The 22,047-nt window shown below is 42.8% G+C and overlaps 1 protein-coding gene across 1 annotated transcript in view; it reads right to left on the bottom strand.

Moving 5' to 3' along the window:
- LOC126249373 (relaxin receptor 2-like) overlaps positions 1 to 22,047 on the bottom strand; it is a 379,385-nt gene that overhangs the window by 55,695 nt on the left and 301,643 nt on the right. The window contains exons 10-11 of the mRNA XM_049951026.1: positions 3,547 to 3,676; positions 651 to 844 (exon numbers count right to left, since the gene is read on the bottom strand). Coding sequence (XP_049806983.1) covers positions 651 to 844; positions 3,547 to 3,676 — 324 coding nt within the window. The remainder of the gene's footprint in view (positions 1 to 650; positions 845 to 3,546; positions 3,677 to 22,047) is intronic.

Genomic DNA, 22,047 nt, shown 5'->3' with positions numbered 1-22,047 from the left:
ACTTTGAGAAATGATATTTGGAATGCATTCCTTAGGAAAACAAACTGTGAACATGTCATTCCTGATACATGTTAAGACCTCCAACTACTGATTCTGGGCAAGTTAATATTATTGTTCTCTATACTTAAACATTCTTTGGAATCACTATCGATTCATTGTGGACTAGTTTTAATTTATTTATGATGTATGTTTCATGGTGAGTTAATTTTTCTCAAACACCTGTATATCATGAAAAATGGACGTATGCTGTTCAGAGTGGTGATGGAGCAGTGATTAATCGGCTCTACATGATTCCAGAAAAGAGTCAGTAAGGACATGCCTGTATAAAGCGCTGCCATCACCAACAGCCTACAACATAACAAACTCAATTCTCACGAATATGCTCGTGTAGAGCGCTGTCACAGCCATGTCTACGACATTTTTCATGATACTAAAGTGTAACAGTAGGAAAGTAAAATTGTGATTGTAGAAGAACTACTTAGTAAAGTTGAACACTATTTTTTCTTAGTATTAAATAATAACAAATTTATTGACACCAAAGTTTTGTGCATGTGGTTCGCTGTGGCTTCATGCTAGCAACGGAATTACTTGGAATTCTGTGCATAAATTTGCGTGACGTATTTTTTAAGGCAGACGTAGTGAGTACTAACTGGGAATGTGGAAGCTGAACATGGCGAGGGCTCGGAAAGTGATGAGTGGCGCCCAGCAGGCGGCGTCAGTGACCACAATGAAGAAGAAGCGAGCCGCGAACTCCAGCTCACCCTGCAGCGAGACGGGCGTTGCGTGGCGCGTTCGTACGATGCTTATGAACATGCCTGTATAAAGCGCTGCCATCACCAACAGCCTACAACATAACAAACTTAATTCTCACGAATATGCTCGTGTAGAGCGCTGTCACAGCCATCTACAGTACAACATAACACACACAATGGTCACAAACATGCTCACGTACAGTGCCACCTGTCTGGAACATAAAATGTACAGTGCTCGCGAACATGCTTGTGTACAGCATTGCCATCACCACTGGTCTGGAACACGTTACACATGATGTTCACGACCTTGCCTGTGTACAGTGCCACCATCACCACCTGTCCAGAACATAACATACACATAATGCTGACGAACTTATCCATGTTGAGCACCATCATCTCTCCCCCCCCCCCCCCCATCCTCACCCCAGACTGGAACACAACACATACAATGCTCATTAACATGGCCATATACCCATTTATCTAGAATATAGCACAAAAAAACGTCGCAAAGATGTCCACGTACAGTACCACTGCCAGATTCAGTCTGACTAGCTACATTTTTATTGTGTTATATCATTATAAATGTGGTTTTGTGTAGTACCACTAGTGCTAATCAGCAAGAAAAGATGCGTGTTTGTCAAGAACTAAAGTGTGTGCAGCACTGCCGTCACCACTTACCTAAAACATCACAAATACATGAACGATGTACAGTGACAGCATCACCACTGACCTACAATATAACACACAAATCTGATGCTTGTTCAATGACAATCATCAGTCTACAACTCCAGAAGTACAATGATCTTGAACGTGCCAGCTTATCACGTCACCACCTATCTTTTACAGCTTAATCACGTATAGTTTCCTAAAATTATTGTGTCAACCATTATAAGAAAATTTCTCTAAATTATGATTGTTAATAAGTGTTTTAAGATTTCTATTATTAATGAAAACTGTTCTTCAGCAGATTACTGGTGTGTATCACCCAACTGACAGATTAGTTAGGCATTCATTCTTCCCTTGTAGTTTGTACTCGGCAGAGTTAACTGTCAGAGGCTTGCAGGAAGACATTCCAGCAGGTATGTGACTTTTGTAAAATCCCCACTTTCCATAAGCAATATTTTTGGCAACAAACTAAAGAGAAGCAGATAACGTCCTCAACGTCACGATTTTGGTAGCACTTTTATTAAACGTCAACTGAGGTTGATGGAAGTTCAGCAGAATGTTTAGAATTATCGTCTTCATAATGCAAGAATAAAAAAGCTCTGCGAGACAGATCATTGGTGTACTTATTAATAACCCTGCACTTTTTCTGCACATGCTTTCTGGATTTTCGATATTTCACACTTTCGCATCGACTGCTCGTAAACCAACTTTTGGATTTGTGACACAGGCCACTGTACATCGTGGATGAAATTTTGAACTTTCTTTGTGATTCATAAAGATATTCTTACAGTTATAGCAGAATAGGTAAAATGAGATGAAGCAATAGGTAGGATTCAACATGTTGTTCTCCGAAATAAACATGGTAATGGTAATAATATACTTTTCGTGCATCTGAGACGCTATCAGTGTATTTATAGGTTACCAGTGCTGATCCATTTGGAGTTATTCAGTAATAAACAAGCAACCGTTGCTGATGTTGGCTTAGTACTTAAGAGTGGTCAACAGCAGCATCATCACACCTTAAAAGGTTAGACAGACATGTACGTCGTAGACAATTTGTGCTGATACTTCGACAGTTAAATTTATATTTGAATCTAATACAGCTCATCCCATACCTTGCTACGTCGCTTGACCTCTAACAAACAGTATCACTGGTGCTCCCACGGACAGCTAAACACGGAAACAGATGGAAACAGGAAATGTGATGATATGATTCGTAATCTATGTACTATCCTCAGTAATGTGCGACTGTGGTGACATGAACCAAAGTGCACTGGCGCTCCTGTGGATGTTCTAGTACCACATGAGAGATTTATTAATCAGATTTTAAATTTATATGTAAACATAAGGATTATTCTTAAATATATATTTATATATATATTTCTTTATTTCGTAATCTTGCTGTAGCTGTCATAAGATAAATAAGTAATATAAACGAATCATCATTATATCTAACATTTTTAAATAATACTAACAGAATATCTTTGCATAATTGAGGAAGCATTTCAGTTCATTCATTACTTTCTCGGGTCAATGTATTTTGACGAAAATGAGAAAGATATTTTTTTCCCTCGTGCCTTCTTTCGCTTTAGAGAACCATGGAACACAAGTAATGAAACAGAATAAGTCCGTTAACACCCACTGCTAGAGGTTGAGTAATTACACATAAAACCGTAAGACAATAAAAATTAATATCTGATTACAGGTATTACGTGCATTATAATATATAAAAAAAAGAGAAAAAACAAATTGTCAGATATTGATTAAAAATAATACACTCTAAAATTTGTTATTTGAACGAAAACTCAAAGACGTGCGAATAAGTAGCTAGAATCAAGATGTAACAGAAGAAGCAATGATATATAATAGTAATTGAATACAGTAATAAACAATAAAAAGTATTAAACAATATTGTAAGCTATGATTACAATTGACAATTATAGTGGGAGAAACTACTACCTAGGAATTTAAAAAATGCGAAATTGTAAGTGAACGCAGGCAGAAGTTAGGTAACAAGTCCGAGTCCGCGCAGCATTTACCACAAGAAAGTTGATTTCACTAGAAGTATGTGTCAACTACAAAAATACAACTTAGTGTGTTAGCAGTTAAGAATAGAAATGATGCTCACCCTGTCATGTTGATCCCAAATAATATAAATGCAGAATACTGCCAGCCAAGGAAGAAAGGATCGTCAATATGCAGAGGAAAGCACATGCTGTTTATGCCGTAGTATCTTGTCGATCCGCGATAGTGTATTGCTGGAACAGTGAAAGAAACATCTTCAGCGCAGTGTGACTTGTCTACAGAAGGAAGTTTTGTCTAAGTTGCATGAGGCTATACAAAAGGAACGCTACATTTTATACTGGTCTTAAAATATGGCAGTCATACTTATCTCTCTTGAAATCTGTAGCATTCAGTTTATTCCAGTTTGAAGTATGGAAACAATACACTCGTTTTTGATTTTCTTCCCAAGATTTTTCCTTCCAAGACGCCTCTTAAAAGTGACTATAGCACCGTATGGAGGCATTATGCTGAATTACGTGTGCAATAAATTTAGCTTTTCTTAACTGTATGATGCCAATAAATTTCCTGTTTTCATTATGTCTTTTTAGAACCTAATCACTGGATTTTGTTTCTGTTCAAAATGTTTTTCTAAGTTTTCACCAAAATCAAATCTCTTGCTACTCATGCTTTTATTTACCGTTGCGAGATTTCAGCCTTCACGACCGTGTTTTAAGACGTTTCAAATAAATGTCTTGACAATTCATTTCCTATTTTCCAGAATAAGGTCGCTGTTTTCTTAGTAAATTACTTACAGAAATAAATATTTTGAAGAAATCAACGTAATTAAGGATTTGTATTGTGACATATGTTGTTGCAGCATTGTTTTGCTTTATTTTCTGTGCTTACTTAATTTCAAGTAGTGATATTTCTTTTTGGTTGTAAAAAAAATCACATACAAATTGCTAAAACAATCAGGTTGAGTTGTTATGTAGATGTGTTAGGATATAATTCCGACGCTACCACACATTTTATCATAGGCGCTCTCAAATAAGATGTTAGTTTCGTTTTGTTGCACGTTACGTTCTGGCTGTAAACTGTTCACGTGATGTTTAAATCTTAAATTGGCAGAGCTACAAGCAAGGATTTAGGCATGAAGAAGCTTCTGGGGCAGATCTTAATACCTACCACCTCAAATGTGGACTGGTAGCATAGACATAAGTTACGCTAAGAGTCGTTACCACGTTCTATGTGTTGCGACGTAAAGTCAGTGCCAGCACGCCAGTAGGGAACGACAGAGAAGAGAAGGCTGCGAGAAAAGGTCAGCCAATCGCACGCTGACCGATCTCCCTCCAGGACGACAATGCGACAGCAGCAGCCCCTAGGTGAAGACGACGTAAGCGCCGGGCCCGACTGGTGGCGACCCACTTCGATAGCAGCTTCAATGTTAGCCACTTCGTTAGCCGACGCGTAGTAGCCTCTTCATTAGCAATCTCTACGTAGCACAGTTAGAGATCAGCAGTCACTGCAGTTCAGTTAACAGATTTTTGTTAGAAGCGGTCACTAGAAGTGTTACTTGTGTTTGTCTATTCTGAGGAAGACTGATTATTTTGTATGTCGCCCTTTGCTTGCAACATATCTGTGTAATTGCACTTGCGGATGATCGTGTGTAAAGGACTATGAGAATTCTCATATCAAAGTTAAGTCTTTGTATTTGTCTTGTTGTAATAAAACTCATTAATACGAGTTTGATTGTTTGTCTAGCGAACTGAGTGTGCAGGATTCCTAGTCACAATACTATGATGGGTAATTTTCCAGAATTTTGTCCAGGAACGGTGAGGATCGCCAATTAATACGTACAAAGTGTATACATTCAGTACGCAAAAGAAAACTCAGGAAAAAATCATAATTGATACGGTTACTGGAATGTACACTATGTAAAGTAATACTAAATATTAAAATTTCTTAATAACGATTAATTCAAATGTATATGACTGCGGAATAGGACAGCGGCAATGACTGAAGCTGCCGAAGGCACCATACTACTTCAGAGCTAATACTTCTTCAACCAGTTCAAGTTTCATGATGTGCCAGAGTAATCTCTGTAAAACCGAATTGGAATTCCATCAGGACCTGGCGATTTATTTATTCGGTCGGCCGCTGCACACGTAACAAAAGTTCCGCTATATAGGTCAACTTCGATGTCTTTCTGCAGGGTGCCATAGTTATGGTTACAGTATTAAAAAGATGTAGAGTAGTGACTGGTAACTACACGCTTGGATAAAAGTGGTTGATATCATTGTAAAATGAAAGCTCCCAATAATTCAACACATTTAACATTGCATACCTAAGCCACGGTTGGTTACTGACCATATACATCTACATCTACATACATACTCCGCAATCCAACATACGGTGCGTGGCGGAGGGTACCTCGTACCACAATTAGCATCTTCCCTCCCTGTTCCACTCCCAAACAGAACGAGGGAAAAATGACTGCCTATATGCCTCTGTACGAGCCCTAATCTCTATTATCTTATCTTTGTGGTCTTTCCGCGATATGTAAGTTGGCGGCAGTAAAATTGTACTGCAGTCAACCTCAAATGCTGCTTCTCTAAATTTCCTCAGTAGCGATTCACGAAAAGAATGCCTCCTTTCCTCTAGAGACTCCCACCCGAGTTCCTGAAGCATTTCCGTAACACTCGCGTGATGATCAAACCTACCAGTAACAAATCTAGCAGCCCGCCTCTGAATTGCTTCTATGTCCTCCCTCAATTCGACCTGATAGGGATCCCAAACGCTCGAGCAGTACTCAAGAATAGGTCGTATTAGTGTTTTATAAGCGGTCTCCTTTACAGATGAACCTCCGATGAACACTCGCCATCGAGGGCAACGTACTGGGTTCTATTACTTAAGAAGTCGTCGAGCTACTCACATACCTGGGAACCAATCCTATATGCTCGTACCTTAGTTAGGAGTTTGCAGTGGGGCACCGAGTCAAACGCTTTCCGGAAGTCAAGGAATATGGCATCCGTGTGATACCCTTCATCCATGGTTCGCAAGATATCATGTGAAAAAAGGGCGAGTTGCGTTTCGCAGGAGCGATGCTTTCTAAAGCCGTGCTGATGCGTGGACAGCAACTTCTATGTCTCAAGGAAATTCATTATATTCGAACTGAGAATATGTTCCAGAATCCTGCAACAAACCGGTGTTAAGGATATGGGTCTGTAATTTTGAGGATCCGTCCTACCATTCTTATATACAGGCGTCACCTGCCCTTTTTTCCAGTCGCTCGTGACTTTACGTTGGGCAAGAGATTCGCAATAAATGCAAGCTAGGTAAGGAGCCAATGCAGTAGAGTACTCTCTGTAAAACCGAATTGGAATCCCATCAGGACCTGTCGATTTATTTATTTTCAACCCATTTATCTGTTTCACAACCCCAGGGATGTCTATCACCATGTCCTCCATACGGGAATTTGTACGAAACTCCCGTATAAGGGAGATACGGGTCATAGTAATACCACTACTCTACATTTTTTAAATTCTGTAACCATAACTATGGCACCCTGCAGAAAGACATCGAAGTTGACCTATATAGCGGAACTTTTGTTACGTGTGACACACATCTGCGTTGGATACACATTCAGGATGAGTGTCTTATCAGTCCTCGTCCTGCTGCTCTGATTTAGGTTTTCCGCTGTTCCCCTAAATATGTTCAGGTGAACACTGGATTTAGGTCTTTGACAAGGATGAGTGAGATTTCTTTCCCCAGTATTGTTCTAGCCGAGCTGTTATCCGCGTTGCAATAACTTTACCGTGGATGGGATACGTAAGTGGCAAGCAAATGAAAACGGGACATATGGAAAAATCAAGTAAACAGTTTATTATTTCAAAGGTAATTACCATAACTGCTAATACATTTATCCGACTGAAAGACAAGTCGGTCAGCGCCTTCATGGAAAATGTTTGCGGTTGCCTATGGAAACGTGATAGTACCCAGACGTGCATCTCTTCGACCGAAGCAAAACGACGACGTGGAATGTCTGCCTTCAGGGCTCCAAAAATACGTAATCACATTGGGAGGGATCAGGACTGTATTGGGATGTGTAAGCGCTTCGCAGCGAAACGTCTGCATTGTAGTCCATACTATCTTAGCAACATGTGAGCGGGTATTATTCTGTAACAGAATGATGCCGTCAGTCAACGCGCTGCTCATTGACTTTCTGAAACCCCTTGCCACAATTAACACACAGCGATACGTGGACACTTTGCAAAAATTGAAGCCCGCCATTAAGTCCAAAAGCCCAGGAACGTTGGCGGACGGCATCATTCTGTTGTAGGATAATTTCCGCCCACATGTTGCCAAGGTTCTTTCGCCTATGCTGCAGACATTTCACTGGAAGTCCTATGCATCCTCAATACAGTCCCGATCTTTCCCCATACGATTTTCATACTTTTGGAGCCCTGAAGAAAGACATTCATGGATGCCGGTTTGCTTCGGACACTGAAGGGCACGCCTAGGTACAATCAAGGTTCTGTAGGCAGCCGCAAGCGTTTTTAGTAATGCCACACATTTTGAGGCAAGAAGAAAGAGAGCATACGTAGTTCGTTAACATGTAAAAAATCTTTTTCAACAAACTTTTAGTTGTCTACGACGCCTACACATATAAAAAATAAAATATGATTACTAGACTAGTTCCAGTTGTCTCTGCAACCATCCTCAGATCAGGCTCGTATTAGACACAAATAGAACAAAACTGGATTTTTCCAGTAATAAACATATAATGCAGTAACTTGCACTTGCATCAGAAGCAGGTTAAATGAGAAATATACTGATAACAGCAACACCCAAATAAGAGGCAGGTTCAGCTGGAGCAACTAAAAATTTTTTACATTCAAACTGCCTCTGGCACAAGTGCAAGATATTGCATGATGTGGTTATTACTGGAATATCAAGTTTTTGTTCAACCTGCGTCTAATACGAGCCTGAAGTGAGGATAGTTTTATTTACAACTGAAACTAGTCTAGTAATCATTTTTAGGCAATTAGAAGGTTCTTGAGAAAATATTTTTCTTACCATAGCAAACATTTTTCCATGAAGGCGTTGTACTAACAGCTATGGCGATTACATCTGAAATAATTAACAGTTTACTTATCTTTTTTCCACCTATCTAGTTTTCATTTTACTGCCTCCTGTAAAAACTATGACCTTTCTTCTTTTATTTGGGAACAGGTTTGTAATGTTTGCTTTTCCAGCTGATGCAGTCGCAGCAGAACGTAACACAGAGCTTAAATGTGTGCACCATTTGTAATCTGTTGCAATAGGTGATTCTGTGGCAGTGTTGACTGCCGACAGTCACTGCTAGTCCGCAAGAGACTGCCATGCCTAAGCCCTGCATTTCGATATGCGTATCGTGTAAGAGGCGGGTCCTCGATCTTTCAGTTTGTGATAAAACGCATAGTAATGTTCTGAAGCGGAAACATTCCATAGCAAGAATTTACCAGGAACGTCCAGAATTAAACAGTCAATTAAATAATAAGTAAGTGCTTCAATGCGTGATTGTTTGCGAAATACACACATCAAAAAAAGTTTTGCATCACCCCGCTCTGGAGGTAGCCTCGCCAGGCTGAACACCTTAGACACACTGTCCAGCGAGTGCACCAAGGTCGAAGTTCCCATCTACATCTACATTTATACTCCGCAAGCCACCCAACGGTGTGTGGCGGAGGGCACTTTACGTGCCACTGTCATTACCTCCCTTTCCTGTTCCAGTCGCGTATGGTTCGCGGGAAGAACGACTGTCTGAAAGCCTCCGTGCGCGCTCTAATCTCTCTAATTTTACATTCGTGATCTCCTCGGGAGGTATAAGTAGGGGGAAACGCACCCTCTCGAAACCTGGACAGCAAGCTACACCGCGATGCAGAGCGCCTCTCTTGCAGAGTCTGCCACTTGAGTTTATTAAACATCTCCGTAACGCTATCACGGTTACCAAATAACCCTGTGACGAAACGCGCCGCTCTTCTTTGGATCTTCTCTATCTCCTCCGTCAACCCGATCTGGTACGGATCCCACACTGATGAGCAATACTCAAGTATAGGTCGAACGAGTGTTTTGTAAGCCACCTCCTTTGTTGATGGACTACATTTTCTAAGCACTCTCCCAATGAATCTCAACCTGGTACCCGCCTTACCAACAATTAATTTTATATGATCATTCCACTTCAAATCGTTCCGCACGCATACTCCCAGATATTTTACAGAAGTAACTGCTACCAGTGTTTGTTCCGCTATCATATAACCATACAATAAAGGATCCTTCTTTCTATGTATTCGCAATACATTACATTTGTCTATGTTAAGGGACAGTTGCCACTCCCTGCACCAAGTGCCTATCCGCTGCAGATCTTCCTGCATTTCGCTACAATTTTCTAATGCTGCAACTTCTCTGTATACTACAGCATCATCCGCGAAAAGCCGCATGGAACTTCCGACACTGTCTTCTAGGTCATTTATATATATTGCGAAAAGCAATGGTCCCATAACACTCCCCTGTGGCACGCCAGAGGTTACTTTAACGTCTATAGACGTCTCTCCATTGATAACAACATGCTGTGTTCTGTTTGCTAAAAACTCTTCAATCCAGCCACACAGCTGGTCTGATATTCCGTAGGCTCTTACTTTGTTTATCAGGCGACAGTGCGGAACTGTATCGAACGCCTTCCGGAAGTCAAGAAAAATAGCATCTACCTGGGAGCCTGTATCTAATATTTTCTGGGTCTCATGAACAAATAAAGCGAGTTGGGTCTCACACGATCGCTGTTTCCGGAATCCATGTTGATTCCTACATAGTAGATTCTGGGTTTCCAAAAACGACATGATACTCGAGCAAAAAACATGTTCTAAAATTCTACAACAGATCGACGTCAGTGATATAGGTCTATAGTTTTGCGCATCTGCTCAACGACCCTTCTTGAAGACTGGGACTACCTGTGCTCTTTTCCAATCATTTGGAATCTTCCGTTCCTCTAGAGACTTGCGGTACACGGCTGTTAGAAGGGGGGCAAGTTCTTTCGCGTACTCTGTATAGAATCGAATTGGTATCCCGTCAGGTCCAGTGGACTTTCCTCTGTTGAGTGATCCAGTTGCTTTTCTATTCCTTGGACACTTATTTCGATGTCAGCCATTTTTTCGTTTGTGCGAGGATTTAGAGAAGGAACTGCAGTGCGGTCTTCCTCTGTGAAACAGCTTTGGAAAAAGGTGTTTAGTATTTCAGCTTTACGCGTGTCATCCTCTGTTTCAATGCCATCATCATCCCGGAGTGTCTAGATATGCTGTTTCGAGCCACTTACTGATTTAACGTAAGACCAGAACTTCCTAAGATTTTCTGTCAAGTCGGTTATGGTGTGGCATTGTGTGGGGCCGACGTAAGCCATGGTGGTCTTGGAAGGTGCCGAACAGGCTGTACGATACGTGAATGCCATCCGCCGAGCGATAGTGCAACCATTGGGGAGGAATTCGTCTTCATGGACGACAATTCTCGCCCCCCATCGTGCACATCTTGCGAATGACTTCCTTCAGGATAACGACATCGCTCGACTAGAGTAGCCAGCATGTTCTCCAGCCATGAACCCTATCGAACGTGCCTGGAACAGATTGAAAAGCGCTGTTTATGGACGATGTGACCCATCAACCACTGTAAGGGATCGACACCGAATCGCCGTTGAGGAGAGGGATAATCTGGACCAACAGTGCCTTGGCGAACTTGTGAATAGTATGCCACGACGAATACAGCCATGCATCAATGCAAGAGGACGTGGTACTGGGTATTAGAGGTACCGGTGTGTACAGCAATCTGAATCACCACCTCTGAATGTCTCGCTGTATGGTGGAGCAACATACAGTGTGTGGTTCAAATGGCTCTGAGAACTATGGGACTTAACTTCTGAGGTCATCAGTCTCCTAGAACTTATAACTGTTTAAACCTAACTAACCTAAGGACATCACACAAATCCATGCCCGAGGCAGGATTCGAACCTGCGACCGCAGCGGTCGCGCGGGTCCAGACTGTAGCGCCTAGAACCGCTCGGCCACCCCGGACGGCCATGCAATGTGTGGTTTTCACGAGCAATAAAAAGGGCTGAAATGATGTTTATGTTGATCTCTATTCCAATTTTCTGTACAGGTTTCGGAACTCTCGGAACCGAGGTTATGCAAAAAAATGGTTCAAATGGCTCTGAGTACTATGCGACTTAACTTCTGAGGTCATCAGTCGCCTAGAACTTAGAACTAATTAAACCTAACTAACCTAAGGACATCACACACATACATGCCCGAGGCAGGATTCGAACCTGCAACCGTAGTGGTCGCTCGGCTCCAGACTGTAGCGCCCAGAACCGCACGGCCACTCCGGCCTTCGAGGTTATGCAAAACTTTTTTTTGATGTGTGTAGTTCACTCTTTCTAATGACCTCTACGTCAACGCGAGATAAAAGCTTACGGGTCTTTTATTCTATTATATGAAAGATTGTCGCTGCCTAATCTAACCCAGGATATTGTGGCAGTCTGGTGATTGGGGTAAGAAGCCATTCACCACAACCTCTCGTTCCACTACCGACAAACCAAGGCCTAAAATCTTTATTTCTTCAGTCTCATAAAAAGAGAATTCCCGCTTCGCCTTAGCCTTTTCCACCTCTCCATGACTTCATTCAACGGTCTCTCTCTTTTCTCTTTTCATTCTCCTTCGAGACGAAGTTTCATTTCCAATAACTAATTTACGCACCTAGTCACTCCATAATCAAATGGTTCAAATGGCTCTGAGCACTATGGGACTCAACTGCTGTGGTCATAAGTCCCCTAGAACTTAGAACTACTTAAACCTAACTAACCTAAGGACAGCACACAACACCCAGCCATCACGAGGCAGAGAAAATCCCTGACCCCGCCGGGAATCGAACCCGGGAACCCGGGCGTGGGAAGCGAGAACGCTACCGCACGACCACGAGATGCGGGCCACTCCATAATCCGCCAGCACCACTTGAACAGTTAGCTAGATGCCGTTTATGAACAATTCCAGTTTTCTCGGATAAGTACAGACGGTGATATTCTCTTGGGCGCTAAATTTGAAAAGTTGGCGTTTTTACACTAGAAATCGACACATAAGCGTGATACGGACGTGTCTAACGTAATTCAGAAACAGCGAGACCGTTGTATGTTGATAGCTTTCCCGACAGGTGTTTTGCAGACAACAGCAAATCGTAGTGACTGAACAACCACGATAAACAGGGTCGATCAAAAAGTAAGCCGTAGACAGCAGCATGCACATAAATATTCGAGCGTTGGTCTAGAAGGGGAAATTTAACAGCTTTTGGAGGAAATTCTAGTGCCCTACGAACGAGAGCAGCGTATACCTAATCTAAAATCAAGACATGGAAACCTGTGCGACTGCAACAACTTTGCTTAACGGATAAATGCGATTTCGAAAGCTTTTATTCCCGAGACTTATATCTGTCATATTTTTGTTTCTTGAGCCGTTTGAAAGAAAGTGATTGTTGAGAACTCGTTCCAGTTGTTGAAATATTTATAAATGATGGTTTTCAACGAAACAAAACTTGTTGCTTTTGAAGCTGGTTAGGACTCTCATCCCACAACTCGATAACAGCGCTCATGTCATAGTCTATGTTCATTCCGGAATGGTAAGCACCTCTACGAATACTGGCACAAAACTACAATAATAGCTCGGAAGCGAAATAAAATTTGATCGACGTTCACGTAAAATTTTCGGTCTGTTTTGGAGTCTCCTATGCTTTATGAACAGTTCCTGTTTTCTCGGATAACTACAGAATTCATCTCTTATCTTTAAGGCATTCAAGTATTTAAGTAAAACGTTAACAGAAATGGGCACAGCAGCCATATCTGCCAACATACTAGTTTCAACGCGTTGAACGTAGAAACATTAGCGTTATTGCCTCCTACTCTGCGTAGCAAGAGAACCGTTGGCAGTTGAGCTTGCTAAAATGCATAGCTTAGGCCTCCTAATACCTAATCTTATGATTTTTTTGAATGATTACGCTCCCTCGTATCAGAATTACAGGACGCAAAGAAACCCGAACCAGACTCTAAGCAGTGTCCCCGATCACCGAACACATGTCCGATACTATTTGCAGTTACACCGCTGCTAATTCCTTCCACTGAACAAACAGAACTACTAAATGAGACGTGCAGGACATCGCAGTGGCACCTGTTTAGGAGAGTGGTACATATTAGTCAGTCCCCTTAACAGGAGCGCTACAGAGAACATGACAGTCTGCCATAGCGCCCTGGATTCCTTCCCGCGATGCTGCTTTTCAGTGGAACAAGCGAGAGCAAATGCATGACAGTCTGTGAGACTCAGTGAACTATTTATGGTCGCTCATACAGGTTGGATCCGGCCCACGCCAACTTTCATTTTTTCCGCACGTAGCCGACATTTCGTGGCCCACGAAGAGAAAGCAGATTGTCCAGCATCGCAGAAACAGGGAGGACCGGAAATTTTGGCAGAGACCGGAAATTTTGCCAGACTGGACGCTCAAGGTACGCAAGAAATCGAATTAATGTGTATTACTTCCCGATAAATCTCACGTCTCTTTATTCCAGAAATGGAGCTACTTTCATCCGCTTTCAGCTTTCTAAAATTAATTTCTAGTTTATGCTGATTTTACCATAAACCATAAATTTCAAGTATTCAATACTCTTTTGTTTCATTTTACTGAAAGAAGAAATAGTAAATGAAAAGGAAAGTGAAAGTCAATAATTATAAATGTATTACTGGTAGCGCGACGCAGATTTCGCAGAAAAACACTAAAGATATGTAATAGCTTTGAAAGATGGAATAAATTTTTTATCATTGTTAGGTTGTGCTTCAAGTGAATGAGTAGTTTGTATAGTTTGGTAGTAAAGGTAGCGTAGCTCACAATGTTGCAGCGATTACGAATATTCAACGTAGATATCTTCAGTCCCAAGAAGGTCACTGACGAGGCGTTATAATCTGACAGGCACTGAAAGGCGTTTCATTTGTTAGGCTTGTACAGTCGTGGACAAAACGAGCGAGACCCCTCGCCTTTTCGTTATGCTGATCCGCACGGCTTTAAAGTCTGCTACACAGCATAACAGGCAAGGCGACAAAGTGCTACCAACGTACCATGTATAGGCATGAAATTGAAAAACTATCCGAACTTTGTTAAACTCTTTTCAATCATGTGTAAGATTATATTAATGTTGATTAGTGTGTTAAACACAACACCTAACTAAAAGATATAAATGAAAGAAGAGACGCTAATTAGTATGAACTGTACTAATAAGAATGAATTTCAGCTTATCGAGATAACATAACTGCTTTAGTAAGACAAAGTACCCCAAGGCATTTCGAATTAGCGAAATATTATGCGCTTTTGGCCGCGAAACGGTCTGTGTCACCTACCATGAAAGTGTGCAGATTTAGCAATTCTTGAAGAATCATAACGAAATTCAGTTAAAAGATCATTCAGTGCCACACTTCAGTCAATTCAGTAATTGACAGAAGTAGAAAAGTAGGCAGTAACAAGTAAGAAATTCTACAAGAGTTTCATATTGACATCCACAGGGCGCCGGTACAGAATAAAGGTAACAATAAAACGTATTCGGGGCGCGAGAGTTTCTTAAAATTGCTTTACTGATAGTCTATCTGCCTCCATCGAGATTAGAACCGAAAACAAACCAGACCTCCCTTGCGGTAGCAAACACCTTTCACTACGCTGGCAAAATGTTCAAATTTGTGTGAAATCTTATGGGACTTAACTGCTAAGGTCATCAGTCCCTAAGCTTACACACTATTTAACCTAAATTATCCTAAGGCCGCATCTCGTGGTCGTGCGGTAGCGTTCTCGCTACCCACGCCCGGGTTCCCGGGTTCGATTCCCGGCGGGGTCAGGGATTTTCTCTGCCTCGTGATGGCTGGGTGTTGTGTGATGTCCTTAGGTTAGTTAGGTTTAAGTAGTTCTAAGTTCTAGGGGACTGATGACCACAGATGTTAAGTCCCATAGTGCTCAGAGCCATTTGAACCATTTGAATTATCCTAAGGACAAACACACACACACATGCCCGAGGGATGACTCGAAGCTCCGCCGGGACCAGCCGCACAGTCCATGACTGCACTGCGCTAGCAGACAACCCAGGCAAACAGCCCTCTATTATTACCCCAGACATGAATAAGCCGGCAATTCGCAATGAAAATGGCAAAATGATGCAGTTCCTGTGGCATAGAGCTTTCTGGACTAAAAACATGAATTTTCTATCTTTATGTCACCGCTTATGTGACAATCATTCGGGATGTTTATCGAAATAACAAAATACTGTTATTAGCGAGTAAATTTAGTAGGATAATTCTGCACCACCCCAGGAAATAAACGGCTACATAGCTGCCAAACGTATTCTACAATGTTCCGAATTCTCCATTAGACTCGCCACAGCCAGAAAACGTACATTAAACGAAGTGTTTCTTAAGCTAGCTAGCAATGGGAATGCTCGCACTTCTAAAACGCAGTGGGATTATTACTTGGATCTGAATTACCACGTGTATAGGCAAATGGATTTTATTTGCACTCCTGTAAACGTGATTTGGATCGAAAGCGTGGCTACGATTAATATGCTGATGTATCGACTGCAACTAGAACATTTCGAATAAAGATTAGGGGGATTTATTTATGAGGCCCTCATCTTCAGTAACTGTCATAGCTATTTTCGTTCTTAGGATTTCGTCACCTAAATCGGTAAAAATGGAACCCTACTAGTCTCACTTTCTTGACCGTCTATCTGTCTACCCAACTCTTAAAACCTGTTTACCTCGAGTACAGGTAGACATAATACGCGGAAATGTATCGCAGTTCCTGCGGTACACGGTCCCTTGGTGATGTAAAAAAGTGAGTTTCTATGTTAAAAAAATGTCTCTAAGAACTATGCGACCAAACTACTTAGGTCATCAGTCTCCTAGACCTACTTAAACCTGCCTAACCTAACACACATCCATGTCTGGGGAAGGATTCGAACTGAGGGCGCATGCAGCAGCGCGGTCCGCGATATGACGCTGTTAACGCACGGCTAACCCGCGCCGGCAAGCTGTTAATGTCATCTGGTGTTGTTAAAAAGTTATTCACTTCTGGTGAATGATTTTCTGCGCAGTTAATTTAAGGTAGAATAACTAAAATATATTTGATGTTAGGGAAAAGGAAGGACGCCTAATTCATTTCCCCTTGTCCTTATTTATGGTGTTAGATTTGCAGTCTGAGCATACGTACCACCCATAACCACACTTTAGCTCCAAGTCATAGTCACAGATATGCGAATACAACACATTGGCTTATACTTGAGGTATTTCGTTTCCCACGAAGTGTTGGCAGACGACTCCTAGCCACTCCTTCGGCAACTAAATATATTTTGGATTATACGTAGCACCTTTTGGCCGGTAAACAAGTAATTTTCCGGTTGATGCCGCACAGAAAACTTTTTCGTCCGTGAAAATTACTCGCCTCCAAAACTGGAGAGGTTTGTCGACATTTTCAGCAGCAAAAGCAAGGTGGGCTTCTCTGTGGGAAACAGTCAATGTCTCTTTCACAGCAGCGCTTCTTGCTCTCAGTCCACCTTCCCTTAGACGACGAGTGACGGTCTTACTGCTAACACTGAGACCCAGAGTCTGCTGAATTTGTCGTGCGTTTACAAATGGGTGGTTCTCACTGAAACGGCGTATCTTCCGATCCTGAGGTGCTGTTGTTTTGATGCGACGACCATGAAGCCTTTCATTCAGGTTACCACCCTCTTCCTTTCGTTTAATCCACCTGGCTACCGTCGACTTGTGAAGATCCGTAGTTCTTGGTATTTACCCATTTGAAAATCCCTCTGCATGGAGTGCAATTATAGCTCCCTTGTCTGCCTCAGCCAGATGGGCCATTTAGTGTTGACTGAATGATTCGTCGCGGTTAATATCTGCTGTGAAAACAGTGCTAGTAGGAAACAGACTGCCTCCTCCACGACTGCAGCCACAACGCAATGGCCCAGTATGTGTAACACGGAAATCGATGGCAAAAACGAGAGATCGCAAGCCCGTACCCGTGTCATTACATAGTGGAGCAACTTAGAATCTGTAATTTTTCTCAGAAGGGACTGGTCCGGTCTTGTCATGTCTTATCCCGATAAATATTACATGAAATGAAATGTTTACGTTTTGCATATACGGCAGGCCTAACGCAAGAAACATTTCACAAATATCTGAGTCAACCTGAAGAACACTTCGTGAATTTTAGCTGTATAAGGTTGCCTTATAAGAAGGAGAACGTGTTTATTCTCGCTCGCCGTGTTTCCAAGTAGCGCAGTTTACTCTGAGGCATACATAGTTCTCGCCGGGCGTAAGAAGCGACTCGACTAACGAGGGGAACTTGCCAGGTGCCATACGCTGATTGTCCGGAAAGTTTGCTCAGTAAAGGAGAGGACAAAATAAGCGAACATGTATTTCGGCTTATCTGCAGACACTCGGCCGTTTCCGAGAAAACCACGGTCAAAGTTATCAACGCGATGTTGCTATAGTGTAGATACCTTTTGCGCCCCAGAATGCAATTGAAGCGGTGGCTCAGTGGGTACTGTTGTGGTTGGCAGGAGAGCCAACACCGTGTTACTAAAGGAGGCCGATATGCACGCGTTTTAGCTCACGCAGGCTGGCGTGAGGTCTGGAACATGACGAGGAAATTAGAATTTAGAAAAACTGGCGTAGCTGGTGGAATACTTAACTTTAATCCATTAATGATGAACGTCGCTCTTGACGGTACATGATTCACATTATCAATAGTAATTGAATATGGCGCCTTGCTGGGTCGTAGCAAATGACGTAGCTGAAGGCTATGCTAAACTATCGTCTCGGCAAATGAGAGCGTATTTTGTCAGTGAACCATCGCCAGCAAAGTCGGTTGTACAACTGGGGCGAGTGCTAGGAAGTCTCTCTAGACCTGCCGTGTGGCGGCGCTCGGTCTGCAATCACTGATAGTGGCGACACGCGGGTCCGACGTATACTACCGGACCGCGGCCGATTTAAAGGCTACCACCTAGCAAGTGTGGTATCTGGCGGTGACACCACAGGTACCGTCGTTCCTTCTTGATTCCCGATTTCGAGACCATATTGCTTTTTTATTATTTTCTTCCTCCCCCTCTATGAGAATTATCTACATCTACATTTATACACCGCAAGCCACCCAACGGTGTGTGGCGGAGGGCAATTTACGTGCCACTGTCATTGCCTCCCTTTCCTGTTCCAGTCGCGTATGGTTCGCGGGAAGAACGACTGTCTGAAAGCCTCCGTGCGCGCTCTAATCTCTCTAATCTTACATTCGTGATCTCCTCGGAAGGTATAAGTAGGGGGAAGCAATATATTCGATACCTCATCCAGAAACGCACTCTCTCGAAACCTGGATAGCAAGCTACACCGCGATGCAGAGCGCCTCTCTTGCAGAGTCTGCCACTTGAGTTTGTTAAACATCTCCGTAACGCTATCACGGTTACCAAATAACTCTGTGACGAAACGCGCCGCTCTTCTTTGGATCTTCTCTGTCTCCTCCGTCAACCCGATCTGGTACGGATCCCACACTGATGAGCAATACTCAAGTATAGGTCGAACGAGTGTTTTGTAAGCCACCTCCTTTGTTGATGGACTACATTTTCTAAGGACTCTCCCAATGAATCTCAACCTGGTACCCGCCTTACCAACAATTAATTTTATATGATCATTCCACTTCAAATCGTTCCGCACGCATACTCCCAGATATTTTACAGAAGTAACTGCTACCAGTGTTTGTTCCGCTATCATATAATCATACAATAAAGGATCCTTCTTTCTATGTATTCGCAATACATTACATTTGTCTATGTTAAGGGTCAGTTGCCACTCCCTGCACCAAGTGCCTATCCGCTGCAGATCTTCCTGCATTTCGCTACAATTTTCTAATGCTGCAACTTCTCTGTATACTACAGCATCATCCGCGGAAAGCCGCATGGAACTTCCGACACTATCTAGTAGGTCATTTATATATATTGTGAAAAGCAATGGTCCCATAACACTCCCCTGCGGCACGCCAGAGGTTACTTTAACGTCTGTAGACGTCTCTCCATTGATAACAACATGCTGTGTTCTGTTTGCTAAAAACTCTTCAATCCAGCCACACAGCTGGTCTGATATTCCGTAGGCTCTTACTTTGTTTATCAGGCGACAGTGCGGAACTGTATCGAACGCCTTCCGGAAGTCAAGAAAAATAGCATCTACCTGGGAGTCTGTATCTAATATTTTCTGGGTCTCATGAACAAATAAAGCGAGTTGGGTCTCACACGATCGCTGTTTCCGGAATCCATGTTGATTCCTACATAGTAGATTCTGGGTTTCCAAAAACGACATGATACTCGAGCAAAAAACATGTTCTAAAATTCTACAACAGATCGACGTCAGAGATATAGGTCTATAGTTTTGCGCATCTGCTCGACGACCCTTCTTGAAGACTGGGACTACCTGTGCTCTTTTCCAATCATTTGGAACCTTCCGTTCCTCTAGAGACTTGCGGTACACGGCTGTTAGAAGGGGGGCAAGTTCTTTCGCGTACTCTGTGTAGAATCGAATTGGTATCCCGTCAGGTCCAGTGGACTTACACTTATTTCGATGTCAGCCATTTTTTCGTTTGTGCGAGGATTTAGAGAAGGAACTGCAGTGCGGTCTTCCTCTGTGAAACAGCTTTGGAAAAAGGTGTTTAGTATTTCAGCTTTACGCGTGTCATCCTCTGTTTCAATGCCATCATCATCCCGGAGTGTCTGGATATGCTGTTTCGAGCCACTTACTGATTTAACGTAAGACCAGAACTTCCTAGGATTTTCTGTCAAGTCGGTACATAGAATATTACTTTCGAATTCACTGAACACTTCACGCATAGCCCTCCTTACGCTAACTTTGACACCGTTTAGCTTCTGTTTGTCTGAAAGGTTTTGGCTGCGTTTAAACTTGGAGTGAAGCTCTCTTTGCTTTTGCAGTAGTTTCCTAACTTTGTTGTTGTACCACGGTGTGTTTTTCCCGTCACTCACAGTTTTACTCGGCACGTACCTATCTAAAACGCATTTTACGATTGCCTTGAACTTTTTCCATAAACACTCAACATTGTCAGTGTCGGAACAGAAATTTTCGTTTTGATCTGTTAGGTAGTCTGAAATCTGCCTTCTATTACTCTTGCTAAACAGATAAACCTTCCTCCCTTTTTTTATATTCCTATTAACTTCCATATTCAGGGATGCTGCAACGGCCTTATGATCACTGATTCCCTGTTCTGCACATACAGAGTCGAAAAGTTCGGGTCTGTTTGTTATCAGTAGGTCCAAGATGTTATCTCCACGAGTCAGTTCTCTGTTTAATTGCTCGAGGTAATTTTCGGATAGTGCACTCAGTATAATGTCACTCGATGCTCTGTCCCTACCACCCGTCCTAAACATCTGAGTGTCCCAGGCTATATCTGGTAAATTGAAATCTCCACCTAAGACTATAACATGCTGAGAAAATTTATGTGAAATGTATTCCAAATTTTCTCTCAGTTGTTCTGCCACTAATGCTGCTGAGTCGGGAGGTCGGTAAAAGGAGCCAATTATTAACCTAGCTCGGTTGTTGAGTGTAACCTCCACCCATAATAATTCACAGGAACTATCCACTTCTACTTCACTACAGGATAAACTACTACTTACAGCGACGAACACTCCACCACCGGTTGCATGCAATCTATCCTTTCTAAATACAGTCTGTACCTTTGTAAAAATTTCGGCAGAACTTATCTCTGGCTTCAGCCAGCTTTCTGTACCTATAACGATATCAGCTTCGGTGCTTTCTATCAGCGCTTGAAGTTCCGGTACTTTACCAACGCAGCTTCGACAGTTTACAATTACAATACCGATTGCTGCTTGGTCCCCGCATGTCCTGACTTTGCCCCGCACCCGTTGAGGCTGTTGCCCTTTCTGTACTTGCCCAAGGCCATCTAACATAAAAAACCGCCCAGCCCACGCCACACAACCCCTGCTACCCGTGTAGCCGCTTGTTGCGTTAGTGGACTCCTGACCTATCCAGCGGAACCCGAAACCCCACCAACCTATGGCGCAAGTCGAGGAATCTGCAGCCCACACGGTCGCAGAACCGTCTCAGCCTCTGATTCAGACCCTCCACTCGGCTCTGTACCAAAGGTCCGCAGTCAGTCCTGTCGACGATGCTGCAGATGGTGAGCTCTGCTTTCATCCCGCTAGCGAGACTGGCAGTCTTCACCAAATCAGATAGCCGCCGGAAGCCAGAGAGGATTTCCTCCGATCCATAGCGACACGCATCATTGGTGCCGACATGAGCGACCACCTGCAGATGGGTGCACCCTGTACCCTTCATGGCATCCGGAAGGACCCTTTCCACATCTGGAATGACTCCCCCCGGTATGCACACGGAGTGCACATTGGTTTTCTTCCCCTCTCTTGCTGCCATATCCCTAAGGGGCCCCATTACGCGCCTGACGTTGGAGCTCCCAACTACCAGTAAGCCCACCCTCTGCGACCGCCCGGATCTTGCAGACT

Source organism: Schistocerca nitens, chromosome 3 (genome assembly GCF_023898315.1).
Source record: "Schistocerca nitens isolate TAMUIC-IGC-003100 chromosome 3, iqSchNite1.1, whole genome shotgun sequence".
In the NCBI taxonomy this organism is placed as follows: domain Eukaryota; kingdom Metazoa; phylum Arthropoda; class Insecta; order Orthoptera; family Acrididae; genus Schistocerca; species Schistocerca nitens.
Note: the sequence above shows the minus strand (reverse complement) of the source record. Positions and strands in the feature narration are given on the sequence as shown.